We start from the raw sequence: 15547 nt of genomic DNA on the forward strand, positions 1-15547 counted from the left end.
AGTGCCACTCACTTACTCTCGGGATACCTCCATCTGTCACATTGAAATCATAAATACAATAATTTCCCCAATGTTTGCTCTTTATTCTGTCAACCACTTCAAACCGCGGCTGCTTCTCTTCATTTCCTATACGTATGAATAAGTGAAAGGCAATTAATATGCCTTTTTCATAACACTGGGAAGCCCTGCCCCAGCCAGGCAGAGGGAGAGTCTTCTATACTGGGTTCTGTGTTTAGTACGCTGCACTACCAAAGGATGATTTGGGAACCAAAGCAACACCACAAAAACATGATTTGAAAGATTCAAATCACATTGCTGATTTAGACTCATGCCTTTTGTTGTGATCACACATCCGGTTGCATTACTCATTAGAGCTAATGTTGCCGTCTTTGTTGTGTCTAGTTGTATTTTTATTACTTTAATACCTTAATGGGCCATTGTTGTAGCAATTAATCCCGGTTCCAAATGGAATTCCAAAATTAGGTCAGTATAAAAAACTATTCACTTCGACAAATGTATACGATTTCTTGTGAATACGGTCAAATATTGTACGCCTTACTTCAGTCACTTCTTTTAACATCCATTTTTAAGCTGCCTCTTCGATGACCATCACAGCAAATAAACACACAGACGGCTTATTGAGTTTTCCTTGCGAGCGAACCCGCCCAGAACCGCTGCTCCTTTTCTCTTGCTCTTCCCCGACAAGACAAAGTACTTTGAAAGACATTTTGTTTTTCTAGTTCCTACTGTGGCCCCTTGAATCCGGAGACACGACGGAGGGAGCCGCCTCATCAGTCTCCTCCGCGCCGCCTGTTTTGTCTGCTACACTTCCTTACTTGAAAGGTGTCCTGTCTGCCGTCTCCAGTGTCTTCCTCCAGTGCCCACCTGATTTGAACGATAGCCTTACATAATGAAGGAGAAAAATAGAGCGCGCGTGCACCCCCTGCGCCGGTGTCAGCTTAATCAATCATTTTGAACACGGGCCGAGGCATGCTTATGCCACGTGCTGCACACATCCGCCACAGCCTTCCACACTGCTCAGCGATGTGACAGGGGCATCATTCATTTTAACTCAAAAATTAAATCAGGGGCATCAAACTTGTCCTTGTTGCATCTTTCTGGTACAAACACAGCAACGTGCATCAACATTTGTGTTTGTGTGTGTGTGTGTGTGTGTGTGTGTGTGTGTGTGTGTGTGTGTGTGTGTGTGTGTGTGTGTGTGTGTGTGTGTGTGTGTGTGTGTGTGTGTGTGTGACGCGTGTATTTATGCAATTTTGTGTCTGTTTGTGTTTGTGAACTACGATGCGCATTTCTGTGTATGTACCATATGCACATGCTTACTTCTGGGTATTCAGGGGTTTTTGTTGTATTTTGTATTTTTCATGTAATGTTTTTTAACAACAAAATATTGAATGGCTCAAATGGCCATTTTTTGAAAAATTTCGATTTAATGACTACAGAGCAAGACATGGGATGTTTGTGTAAGCATGGGCAGGTCAAATTGCAGAGATTAGAGAGTTCTGGTGGTAAACCCAGCATAAGGAAAAAAAAAAAAAAAGTGTACCACTCCCTTTGTCAGACGGAGAGTCCATCTGCCTTCTGGTCAAAGTCACTTTAATCACGGGATCAATCGAAAAGTTGAATTGCATTGTTGTTACTTTGTGCACCAAAGCATTGTCTGTAAAAGTAGAAATTGCGACCCTAACTTCCAATATCTTTGTACATCCAAACACATTGTTTTAACCCAATCAGGATCTGTCACCAACACCTACATGTCTTTTATTTAACCACATGATAAATATAATCCTAAGGTTTTGATGATCACTGAACGTCTTCACTTACAAGAGGAAGATGAATAGCACTTAAGCTTAACCGCAATGATGCAGAGTGTAAATTATGCTGTTACATTCGGGGGGGGCTTCCATTTTTATTTTATTTTCCAGCTAGAGCACGCGGGAATAGTTCTGACAATAGAGCACTATGCAAGGATGTAGGAATAGGATTGAAGGGGCCCCAGCAAACCACGGGGGGTTGGAATGTTCTCCCCCAGAAATATAAATTCATAATGCAACGTCATTTTTTCTGCACTAACATGTCCTTTCAGGAAGGTGCTACTCCAGCAGGCCAGAGAATGACTCGTAAAATTTGCAATATACTATTCCATCTTTGCAATATACAGAAGTGTTACAAAATAATGCAGGTGGATAATGTATTTATTCCCAAGACCGTTGAGAAAGATTTGCAAAGATCAAGAGAAAATTTGTCATGTCCATGAAGCACAATAAACATAAAAATGTCCCCTTTACTTTGGTTTCCTGGCTATCATATTTGGCCGTTTTCTTCAAACCAAAGAACTGAACAGTGTGAGTTGATGTTCTTTCCGACAGGTGTTTTAATCGCAGGTTATTGTTTCTAGTACTTTTAGATTTTTGTGCAACGTGGGCCTGGGCACCAACATTTAAATTCAGAATGATAAATCCAACGTGCTGCACCTGTTTATACCTCCTAGGGGTTAAAGACGACAGGGGAGGGCTACAATTGTATACACATTATATAAAAATATCGTACACAAAACAGGTAAAAAAATGTCTATATATTAGAAATCACTGTTGAAAGTTTGATTTGAAAGACCCCCCCTCCGCATGTTATCTCCTGATGGGTGCCCAGAGTGGCCCTCACCACATCATGGCCCCTCCATAATTAGCAGCCTGCTTATTTGTGAGCATAACCAGACCTTCAAGACATAGGGGAAAAAGCCAAACAGATCACACCAAAGAAAGAAGTCTATTTTGACGTTGATTGATCGGCCAAGATGTCTTTAGGTTGTTACTATTTTTCAGTGACGCTCTGGCATGTGTTAGTCTCTAGACAGCTTCCACTGGTCCAGTTCATATTTCATATGAAGCCAAACATGAAGTCTCTATTGATAGTTGGTCCATGATTGATTGATTAGCTATCGCTGTAACAAGAAAGCCCTTCTTGGTTATAGCATCACATGAAGATCTATGTTGGCAAAAGCATTCACAGTTTGGTTGTTATTGTTATGTTGTTGTATTATCATGCCTATTAATACGCCTATTATTATTACTATTGCTATATCATCATTATTAATAATATTATTTGTTTTTGTTGTTTTTTCATGAAGCCTCATAATTTAGTTGTATTAGTATCTGCTGAACGTGCATCTCAGCAGGTAAAAGCTCACTTGCAGCCTTAAAAGAGGCGGGTTTAGTCACAGCCGCTTGCACCTTATCAAGGAGCAAAGTGGTGGTGTGTTTGCAATCTTAATTGGTGTGAAGCAAGAGTTCCAATAATACCCGGTTCGATCATGCACAAAACAGTTAATGGTGTAATATTTACAAAGGCGATTGTACCGTTTGGCACATTCGAGGAATCAGATCACAGACAAACCTGCTGTTCAAATGCACCTCGTCCCTCTGAATAATGATGTTGGTTCTCATCGTGGTGTTATCCAAGTAAAAATCTAATCCGACCAAAAACACGATAGGTTGGTTATTGCATGATAATAACGTATAGGACGGCACTGGTGTCAGTGGTGGAGAAATTATTTTGGTAGCCCTGTAATTTTGACCATTGAAGTGAACACTCAAGACACATTTAATTGTGGTTAAAGAACTCACGTGGCCTTGAGTCCTTTACTATTGTCAAAATAAATAAATATGGTTGACTATTCCATTATTTTGTAGAATTATATTGACTATATGGTATTCGTTTTTATTAATAAGTTGTCCAAATGTACCACAAATGTGCAGAAATACGCGGATCCGTTGTTATCTATATAGCCTAATAGCAGAAAATAAATGGGTAACGGTGCAGTACTCCTATTAATAAGGACTTGATATAAACTACACAGGCTCGATCTGCGGGGTTTTACTCGGAGGCCTACATCCATTCATCGGTTATTGACAACTTCTCCCTTCTCCGGGAGACCAGGAGGACTCAACAGCGCTGCTGGTGGACAATCAATCCAACACACCCACCTCAACACACACTCGCGTCTCTCGTTTCTTAGTTCTACTCTAAAATAGACGGCGAGACGCAGTGTTGGAGCTCAAAATCTGCACAGAAATCATTCAAGGTGCTAGCTTTTAGTTAAACCGTCAATCTGAAATTCAACATGGAGTCCCCTCCAGATCCAGCAAGCGACCCGGGCAACAGCGCCTCGGAGCCGGCTACCCCGCTCAGGGAAACCCCGGTAAACCTGGAGACGCTCCGGAAAGCGGACCATCCAGCGCCCGTTCGAAGGCAGACTTGTTCAAGCACCAACAGAGGTAAGACAACTCTATTTTCCATGATATAATGAATGTGTTAGACGATGTCATTTGAATAAACTTGCACAATGAACTATATAGCACCAGGGCGATCAGCAGATATTGCAGTGTCTCGCAAAATGATTTAAATATACTCCAGGTACATTTATTGCATGTCCTGTACGTGTGATCCTTATCATCCAGGTTATTGTGTATTTCACCCGAGTGTCTGGGCTTATCTGACAGCTTGCCTTGTAAAAACGAATGATGTGATCATGTCAAATGCACGACGGTGGGTAGATCAACTAGAAAACAACTTGAGTTGTTCGCTGTGACAGCGAGGGCACACCGATGTGCGTACAGCCACACACACGTTCATGTGAAAGTGTCAGAAGTGAACTTTTGGAAAGTGTGGTTTATCGATTAGTTGCATGTGTCCAGGGGGTCGCAGACTACACCCTCTGCACGCTTTCGCTGGGTGCACACAATTGCACGGCCGGGGTAGAAATGATGTAATGTTATATCAATATATGAGTTGATCCTATAGCTTATAACCCTACGAAGGATTCACAAGCAGCTGGAATGTGTTAAGCCATGCCCGCGCTCAATAATACAAACGCGAAGGCACTTCATAAGGTGTAAAACGTATTGCGGTCTGATATGATGATCAATCAACGAGCACCGCTCATTTGACAATTATCTCGTAAATGCATGGGCTGCTCATAAAGCTTTCACGATTGCATGTGATTTGTCCACGTCCCGTCCATGTTGTGCTGGCTACAGTGTATACAGTAACCACACCCCCCCCCCCACCAGACACATACACAGCGGGCTCTTCCAAGTTCAAAGAAACACATTCTCATCTATTTCCATGCAGCAGTGATCGTGCAGTGCAGTTAACGTTGGGACGACGACATATAAGTGCAGATAGGGAAATACATTAATCACATGTTGTTTTTCTTAATGCACCCTCTTCCCTTGCGAAAGGGTATATTTAGAGTGTGATATGGTGAATGTAAGCTGGTTATGTAACAGGTTTAGCCATAAACAGAGGCGCGCTCGCGGAACAGCGAGCAAAACAATTTATTGCCGATTTATATTTTTTCTCTTTATTTTCATTTTTTTGACACAGTACTGTCCACGATTGTCCACAGAACTATAGCAAGCCCCCCCCCGCCCGCTCCGCAAGGCAGCTGTGGGCGTTCAGATGACGCTGGTTCAAAATCCTTGCAAGACATTCCAGCCACTTATGTAATAGGTAGACGATCGAGGCACGTTCTGCGTATCGGGGCTTCACGTTGATTTATTTGAAGGAGTCTTGACTTTTGAGATACTGCTAACCTGCTGACCCGTGTTTACCCCCGACCCGTTGGTTACACGGGATTAAAGTGCGTCTGGAAAGGGAAAGACAGCGAAAGCAGGGATTTGCAGCGATTATGTAATACTGAATGAGAAAAAAAGAAAACACGTTCAGGAGGTTGACCTCTCTCCTTACTGTGTTTTCCTTACAACACAGAACTTGTTGCATTTTATTTCCTGTCCCTAGTAAAAACGAATACGTTGTAATATAAAAAAAATTAACAATAACCATGTGTAATGCAATCACCCCTCACATTCCAAGCCTTTCCAAATGATTGACTGTCGTTACTATAGTAGGAAATCCTTTTCCTAAAAAGTTTTCCACACACACAAATCTCGTACAAATTTATGTTGTGATTCTGAGGCATTTTAATATGTAACGTGTAGCCGACCTTCTGCACTTTGAATGGGAGGACAGCTGTTATTGAATAGGAATTCAATGTGCGTCTACAACCAGGGCTATTCAAATAAAAATGCACGTTATGACGTTTCAGATTGCTCCAATTCAGATGTTCGAAATGTGCCCTGCCTCCGTGAGGGAGATCACTATTCTGTTCTACTTTGCTCTGGTCTACGTTGTTCTGGTCTACGTTGTTCTGGTCTACGTTATGGACCATAACTCAGACCAGCACCTACGTCCACATCCCAGTAGATGTTAACTACTGGACCGGGGCCGTGGTGCTTCCGAGCCAATTAGCTCCTCGCTGAGCTCCTATCAGGGTACCCAGAACAGGAAGCTCAGCCAAAGTTGTGATCTGCATCCCCGACGCTGAGACTCTTTGAGCACAGAAGGTGAGGGCTCCTCTGTCCTCAACTGTAGGGAGGGTCAGGGAACAAGCCTGAAGGATATGTGGAAATTGTTACAGAGGGAGGACGAGCACTGGGCCCCTCAGGTTTTTACTTTTCCTCCTAGCCATGCGCATCTCTGAAAACAATTACGGTAATATTCATGGTTTTGGTTGTGCAAGTTCAATCAATTCTGTTGATGTTATGGCTTGGAACCAAGCAAAGAACTCTGATAAGAGCCTCTTCTGGATGTCATTGTTAACACAGCGCTAGCTGAACTGTGTGTGTGTGTGTGTGTGTGTGTGTGTGTGTGTGTGTGTGTGTGTGTGTGTGTGTGTGTGTGTGTGTGTGTGTGTGTGTGTGTGTGTGTGTGTGTGTGTGTGTGTGTGTGTGTGTGTGTGTGTGGTGCTGGTCATAGTCGCATGCATCAAATGATGAAGGGTAATGTATTCTTTGCTGTGGGACTCAAACAGTAGTGTTTCATTTGAACGGGGGTGTGAATTACACATGGCTGATCAACGGTGTTTAAGGAGTAAGTGTGAAAACTGTCGGCCTGTCAAATGAAGCATAACAGGAGTATGGTGTCTTACCTGATTTAGCAGATAGCAGAAGTTGGTTTCCTTTCGGCATTGTTCAACTTGTCACTTGGTGGAGAGAAACGGCTCTTCCTCCAATCAGCACGTGATGATGTTATCTGCACATGTTATCTGCTCTATCTTGACTGAATTGTGACGCAACCAACTTGGTTAACAACCGCGCAGCACGCCTGTAATCTATGTTTCAAAACATGTATTTCTGTTTTAAACAGAACAATTTAAACCAGACATGCTCTCTCCCTGCATTCTATGGCACCGTGAGCGTGTTCAATGTGAAACAGCTGGCCTGGCGTGGAAGGCAGTGCGGCCTGCCGGGCTAGAGTGACAGCTTGCATTAAGTGGTAAGTGACAGAAAACGGATGGGGTGTTGGGGAGGCAGAACCCACAAGAAAAAGCATTTTGCAGTTACGTCTCATAAAAAGGCCCCCTGGTGGCACCAGGCTCAACACGCCACTCCCGGGGCTGGCCTCATCAGCTTCCATGAATGAAGCCCACCGGAGAGACGTGGGCCTTGCTAGGTTTCAGGGCTTGGCCCATCCATGTTCATAGTCTAGTCTTATTACTCCCTGGCAGGCTGCCGATGACGTAATAATGGGCTTTGATCCTGTGTGTTTGGGTTATTACGTGACGGAGGGGGTTATGTCACAGAATATCTATTGTTTGTACCTGCCTACATGGCGGTTTGTTTTGCGGTAGCTAGAAGACTGTAAGATTACTAACCAAGTAGGTATGTTACCTGGTAATTGTATTTACAATCTTACAAACAGTCATAACCTTTAGCCTGCACTGCCACTTGTAGATAGAGATTACATGTTTTCTCTAGAAAACAAAACTTTGTTCTTGGTATTTAGTACAAGGGATTTAATCTCAGCGATTTCGGAGCTTTCACACGCAGCCATCCGATGCAGTGCGATAGTAGCCTGTGTAGTAGAGAGGGTAAGGTGCCTTTCAACAAAAACAATGTGGTATTCATTTAATACTTAAATATTCAGCAAGCATAACTACACTTGAAACACTTGGAAGTTGGAGAATATGTAATATATTATAGACTATACAGCTAAGATATTCCACACTAAGCTTACAATCAGTGCTACGTTTGCCCTCAATTCGTTAAAGTTAATTAAACAAAAGTTAACTCAACCCAGACAGAGTCTGAAAAGTTTATTCTTGCGGGACAGATGTATTTTTTGGAGAAATCACCAGTGGCTGAACTGGGGCTGGCGAGGAAGTGTCTACTGGTGACAGCCACCAGATTTGATGTTAACTCTCTAGTGGTGAATGATAGCTCAGATCTATGGCCCATTTACAGAAGTTCATATCTCGGCTCGAAACGTCAGAGGAAATACTCCAGATGCATTATTGGAGAGTGTTAAAGGAATCTAAATTTAATGTGGTACACTGTGACCCAAGTCCTGCAGAGTGTGTGTAGCCTGGGAGGGTTCATGCTGCTCAGATGTAGAGCGGGGGGGACATCACAAGGAAGGTCTTGTGGGGGGCGAGTGGCCGATGAGAGAGAGAGAGAGAGGGGGGGGGGGGGGGGGGTTTGCCCGTAGGAATTTGATCAATGTCATTGCTAGAGCGCGGCTTTAGCGCGGTTCCCCCATCCGTTTGTAGGCTGCAAACACACTGAGACTCATGCGTTGAGGCATCAGGTTAGGTCAGGTCAAAGTCACGTGCGATTCATTATCAAATGTGTGGTATAACATTCTGTGCATGGCAACTATTTTGACAAGGCGAGGGCCATCTATAATCAGTCTTAAATGGGTCCAACTGTGACTCTCAGAAAGTCTGACCCAACACACTGTTTACTCATGGAGATTATTACTATTCCCTTGAATGGAGCCGAGGAGGTCTGGACCCACACTGTACGTGCACATGTGTGGCTTACACCCAGCGGGGGATGGTGGTGTAAAATGTCTGGTATTTGAAACCCCAGAGTCCCTGGCTGTTGTTATCCGTCTTGCTTACTGCGGGTTAAATCTCTCTTGAGGCAGCTCTGTTGACTGTGCAGCGTGTTGGCCGACTGTGGTGACATCAGACCAGGAAACAAATGGGAATGTTTATTGCTTGTGTGCGGGATGTGGACCTGCAAAGAAGCTGTATAAATGTGTGTGTGTGTGTGCTTATATATATATATATATATATATATATATACAGTATGTTATGTTGGGAGCTATTCGGTTGCTGCTGTTATGTTGGTGTGAATAATGCGTGATATTGTTATGGCTTACGAACTGTCTGGCAGCCACAGCTGCTGGGGGGAAGCTGTGTTCAAGCTAGAGTTGCTGAAATGTTACTTGATTCGTTTTAGACCGACCAGACATCCTTACTCTAAGATATCACTCCTTTTTTCAAACTGCTTTCACTTCCATCGTGTTGAATGTTGTCAATGAGTTCATGAAGTGATACAAAACTGTAATAAATGTGAAATCCACGCAGAAAATGCAAAGCTTTTTCCTCCCAGAGTGCATCCAGAAAATGTTCGTTCCAAAACAGATGAAGCCTAATACATGGTCTGCATGTGGAAGAAAGTTTATTCAACCACCTTAAACATCAAAAGTTTGGGGTGACAGGGAAGATGAGGCAACTGAAAATCGGTGTCATTTCTATTGGCTCGGTTATTTATACTGGGAGTAACAAGCTTGACTTAATCTCATAAATAAGAAAGCGAGCGATAGCGATCCGTCCCCTCCAGGTACTGCCGCCACTTAATCGAATTAGTTTCACTCTCAGGCTTGACGAGCTCTTCAAACACCCCTGGTGACTTCTGAGTGCCGATTACAATCAGCTACTATTTTCAGCTTTTGATTAAAATCGGCTAAGGTTGGACAGAGTTTTTTCTTCCTTTTTTTTGGTACAAAACGAACTAATTATTAACATCAGAGTCTGTCTCTTTATTTTTGTTGGCCAATTACGGAAGAGGCCAGCGGAGTATGGAAGTTAAACAATTAATCATTGGCTCATACAGCGTTGAGGCCTCAAACTATTTAGTTGTTCTTGGTTAAGAAGCTTGCTTTAGCCAATACGGCTCTCCATGTGATTCCTAGTCAGAATTGAATTGAGCAAATTCATACAGTATCATCGCTACTATGCTTGTGAAACTAAAAAGGAAACTGTGTTTGTCTCATAAATGAACACCCTCTCATGTTAAGCTAAAACCAATACATTGTAATCTTTGTTAAATAATCCATCAGCTCATCCATATCCATATCTTAAAACCTCAATGAAAACAACTTAAAGCAGGACTAATGCATAAGTAATAAAATAACAGAAGATAACTATTGCTGTTTAATATGTCACAAAGCCATTGCCAAGACCTTCGTTTTATGCCATTGCCATTTCCAGCCAACAGATTGTGAATATGAATACTTAACCTTAATGAATATTTGATCATTGCATGGATGGATTTATTGCTTTAACAGTCAAGTAGAGAAAAAGCATGTGTGTGCGTGTGTGTTGCACTCAATCTATGTTGAGTAAGTCCCCCCTCAGTGTCAACAGACCAGGAGCCAGGCCCCCATGTCCCTCGATCCATACTTTCTGCTCTTTATTGCTGATGTGGTACTCAAAGACCAATAATTATCTCCATGCCGGGTAGTTAAAATCCTATTTTTATGTGACAGACGGAAATAGACCTACAGAAATAGACTGATGGAAAACATTGGTTGATAGCCACAGAGTTTTCCTTCATTTCAGATAGTTTGCATTCACTGTGGCTCCAACGGTATGGATTATAATGACACAAAACTGATATGATGACAATAACAATGATTCAATATGAATCACTGAATCCAACATGCATGTTTTGGGAATAAAGGTTGTATTGATTAAGCTTGTCAGGTTTCCCGATGTGAACATTGCCTTTCTGCAACATGCCTTTTTGCGCTGAACTTAACGAGTTCCTCATCCTGCTTCAGCAGAACTCTTGCTCTCTCTTAATACAGTTACGATTGTTTTGGGCAATTAGGATACATGTCATGTTATGTTGAACAAGTGGTACTCAATGTGCTCATTAGCTCGTGCCTTCCACACTGGTTGTGATTGGGCTCTTGGGTTGCTGGCACGATGCCACGGCGTCTCCAGACAGAGCCACTTCATCAACGTCAGGGGCAGGTGGAAATGTGCTGCTCATTTCTAATTGGACAAAGTGCTCAGCAACTCCGAGCGACCATACACAGATCGCTTCTATCCGTCCCAACAGGTGTCCACGCCAAGGGGTTTGGGATTTTGTTTTGTACCCGTGTCTCCTTCATTCTTCCTCTGAGTCAATCTGGGTGTTCGCTGTCAACAGCTCACTAGGCTCTGGTCTTGATCTCACTGTGACTCCCTGATGCAGGGGGGCTTCGAGCAGATCCTTGAGGCTCCCAGCAGCTCATCCTAGTGGCTCCTAGAGGCTCCGATAGGCTCCTACTGGCTCCTCCTACTGGCTCCTCCTACTGGCTCCTCCTACTGGCTCCTCCTAGCGGCTCCTACTGGCTCCTCCTACTGGCTCCTCCTACTGGCTCCTCCTAGTGGCTCCTCCTACTGGCTCCTCCTAGTGGCTCCTCCTACTGGCACCTCCTACTGGCTCCTCCTAGTGGCTCCTCCTACTGGCTCCTCCTACTGGCTCCTCCTACTGGCTCCTCCTAGTGGGTCCTACTGGCTCCTCCTACTGGCTCCTCCTACTGACTCCTCCTACTGGCTCCTCCTACTGGCTACTAGTGGCTCCTCCTACTGGCTCCTCCTACTGGCTCCTCCTAGTGGCTCCTCCTACTGGCTCCTCCTAGTGGCTCCTCCTAGTGGCTCCTCCTAGTGGCTCCTCCTCCTGGCTCCTCCTACTGGCTCCTCCTAGTGGCTCCTAGGGCTCCTAGTGGTTCTGAGCCGTCTGAAGCTTGTTTCCACACAAAGCCCCCTGAGGTATCACCACCCACAGATGGATGCAAGATGTCCCTCCAGGGCCCGACCGGGTATAAGCACCGCACAACTGTGGTACAATTGGTATATCGTTTTTATCAGAGGTATAGCTCCTAAATTCATTCAGCATTATGTGTGTGGCTAAGGGTACTTGACCCTTAGCCATACACATAATTCTAAATGTGTTTAGCATTATGTATGTGGCGTGGGGTACATGACCCTTAGCAACACACATAATGCTAAATACATTTAGAATTATGTGTGTTGCTAAGGGTCAAGTACCCTAGACCACACACATAATGCTAAATGTATTTAACATTATGTGTGTGGCTAAGGGCATTTGACCCTAGGCAACTTACTGTGATTATTTTTAGATGCATGTCACCCTGGAGCAGGTGGCATCTGGCTAAAGCATTGGGGTTTGAACCTTTGAAGCAGAACCTTTGGGCTTGGAGTCAAACCCAAAAACCACATCCCAGATACCATTACAACATGCACTTTGTATACAACGTAATTGTTTTGAACGTACATTGACCTTCACAGATATGTTGAGTAGTGCAAGCCCATATCAGTAACACCCCTTTAAAAAAACTCACGCCAAGCTGAATTTCCAAATTGATTCGGTGCAAAGTCTGCGATCACACTTTTAATCTGTAATTTGTTGGTGCAGATGTATTTTCCCTGCACTGGAAACTTGATTCTGGGGGCAATAGTGGACATAAGAGATTGATGGCGGTGTCCCCAGTCGGACAGATAACACCTGATTTTACCTGCAGGGGGTGAGGGTAGCGTCCACCTCCCCGGCGCCCCCCCCCCCGGTACACAGCCTGGGTGTGGAGCTGCTGAACCACTCCTTCGCTGAATGCAAATTCGGGGCCACATTCGGAGATGATCCCTGGACGATTAGGGCTGCGCTGCCTCCAGCGCTCAGCACCTCCTGATCCATGCATCAACCACACCTGGGACACAGCCACGCACGGGTCATTTGTTTAGCACAGGTGCATCGCGCGCGCGCGCGCGTGTGTGTGTGTGCGTGTGCGTGTGTGCTTGCGTGTATGTGTGTGCAAACGAAAAATGGGATGCACACTTGCATGCACACATGGTACGCACACACACATGCACAAACCTACACACGCACACACACATGGTACACAAGTAATAAGGCATGTAATCTATTCAAGTAGGTTATTAGAGAAAGCTGTCTGACACAATTACTTTGTGTTTGAAACTTTTTGGAAATAGTGTGATGAAGACTGAATTATTCGACCACCCTAACACATGTATGTTTATTGTTTTTTTGCATATGCATATTATTCGATACACGATGGCTTATCGTCTATCGAATTAAAAACACAATTTTACAGATTTTGGAGTGAGTAACCAAATTCAATAAATGGTAATAGCAGACATTTTATTTCCATTTCCAACACTTAATATTGACATTGTAACAATCTCCATTACCCTATCACCAATCTTTGGAGGCTTTAACGAAAACTATGATCAGATTGAATCGCATTAGATATGTAGAATTACATAAAGGGGTTAAGGTATAGGAATGAGTTATGTAGGGTTGCATTCAACAAACAAAGGGCAGTCGGAGGATCATTTTACTACAAAAAAGACCTAAAATACTAAGTTCAGAAGAGGGAGTTCTGGTGTCTGGGACACAGCAGATGGTGAACGCCTAGTGTGTAATAGATCTTGGTATTAGCAGCAGAGCATGCTGGGAGTGTAGGTAGGTATGACGACGGAGTCAGAGAGAAGTGGCGACCCTCCATGCCATCGTTCACCCCCTAGTTCACCTCCTCCGTGCGGCTTGGAATGCACTTTGTTTCAGCCAATGACGGGAGCCGCTCGGGTATCAAGCCGGCAGGCCTTTTCCTCTTCCTCCTTCTCTTTTTTTGACTCGTGGTATGACATTATCTCTCTGTCATCGCCAGAGACGGGATGGAGTGGGGAGACTCCGGCGTGGCCGAGAGCCACGTCAAAAAGCCCTTCCGTGTTCCCCCACGATAATATAATGATCCCTCTCCCTCCGACGGGAGAGGCTGTAATTCAGCTCCCGTCAGCATCTTAATACCACAGTACTCAACCCGTACCAGAAAGAAAGAGGAAAAAAAGTACCCAATCCGACTGCCATCCAATTTTACCCCCCCTATTACAGCATGTTTATTTCTTAATTAACACATTTCCCAGAGTTGTTGCCACCTAAGTTAGCATATGCCGAGAAACTGTTGTCTGTCCAAATCTTCTGATGGCTCGACAATAGAGAGAGAGAGAGAGAGCGAGAGAGATAGAGAGGCCCAGACAAATGGCACGGGATGAGCGAGAGACAGGGTGGTGGTGGTGGTGGTGGGGTGTTTAGCAGCCATACGAGGAGCAGATTATGTGCTTGGTGGGGTGGGGTGTTGGGGTGTTGGGGGGGGGGAGGGCGTTGATGCGAGTGCCAGCAGTGACAGTTGGGCTGGGAATTGAGCGTGCCTGAAACGTGCGACTCGCCTCCCGCTCTCTGAGGGCGGAGGGGGGGGGCACCACTGGGTCCGAGGGGGAAGGGAGGGGCGGGGGGCCTCATCTCCACAGACCCCGAGACTCCCAGTCCCCTTCGCTGCCGACGGAGACGCCGCCGCCGCCGCCGCCGCCGCGACGGAGCGTTTGCGCGTTGCTCCGCTGCTCCCACAGCGCCCGTGGCTGGATGAGCTCCCCCGCTAATGGCCGCCCTGTTCTGCGCTCGGCGGCGGCGGCGGCTCTGTTTGAGGAGGAGCCTTTCCCTCGTCTCTCCGGCTTGGCGGGGCTTTTGTCAGCCTGCCTCGCTTTCCTGTGAAGCCCACACGGCGGGCCCGCCAACAGGGCTGTAACGGCTGTTGTGGTTTTTTTGCCTTTTCAAATAAAAGTTGATAATTTACCAATAAAAAGAAAAAGTAGAAAATAGTCTTTTGACGAAGTCGGCGAATGGGGAAGGCATTACGTTACCAGTGCTATTCTTCGACAGACTGGAAATAACCGGTCTGACTTTGTTTTGTGTGGAACAAGGAAACGTCTCGGTCCAAAGTGTCTGAAGAGTTTACTTGCATCTCTATAAGAACAGTAAATGCAGCATACTCAAGTTGAAACATACATATTTTCAGCAAGTGAAAAGGCTGAGTTTCGGTTAAAGGAATACTTTATTTCAGCTGTTCTCAACCACCCAACAAGGGCCTAACCACCAAACCCATCTGCGTCTGCATCTATAACCGTCTAGTCCGCCATTCCCATGCTTTCTGAGTCAGACTCTCAGTTGTTAGAGTGCAGAAGCCTCTGGGTCTCTGAGATTAGGAGGTCCGTCGCAAAAAAAGGAGAGCACATGTGTTTCAGATCTAGGAAAGTATTTTAGTTATGGTGCAATAACATATTCAAGGAAACACGACTCTCATCAGAAAAAGAAGATAAAGAAAAATATTAGAGCAACCACTTTTCCATGTAATGCAAATCTGTCCTCATGAAAATGTCTTATTTGAATAATATAAACACAGTTCCATTACATTGAGATTGTGCTGGGGCTGTGCTACCAGCCTTGCCGCTGCCCTTGACCGCTGGCCTGTCAGGCCAGGAGGCATTTAACCCCAGAGGGAGCTGTTGTTCCTGTTGGCATGCCCATTTCCAACT

General features: G+C 44.7%; 1 protein-coding gene across 1 annotated transcript in view; it reads left to right on the forward strand.

Moving 5' to 3' along the window:
- The first annotated feature begins 3992 nt into the window (after window positions 1-3992).
- The window catches only part of roraa (RAR-related orphan receptor A, paralog a), a 186711-nt gene continuing 175156 nt past the window's right edge, over window positions 3993-15547 (forward strand). Inside the window, exon 1 of the mRNA XM_056599752.1 lies at window positions 3993-4292. Within this exon, the coding sequence (XP_056455727.1) occupies window positions 4139-4292 (154 nt within the window). The 5' untranslated portion in view covers window positions 3993-4138. The remainder of the gene's footprint in view (window positions 4293-15547) is intronic.

Source organism: Gadus chalcogrammus, chromosome 9 (assembly GCF_026213295.1).
Source record: "Gadus chalcogrammus isolate NIFS_2021 chromosome 9, NIFS_Gcha_1.0, whole genome shotgun sequence".
Taxonomy (NCBI): Eukaryota; Metazoa; Chordata; class Actinopteri; order Gadiformes; family Gadidae; genus Gadus; species Gadus chalcogrammus.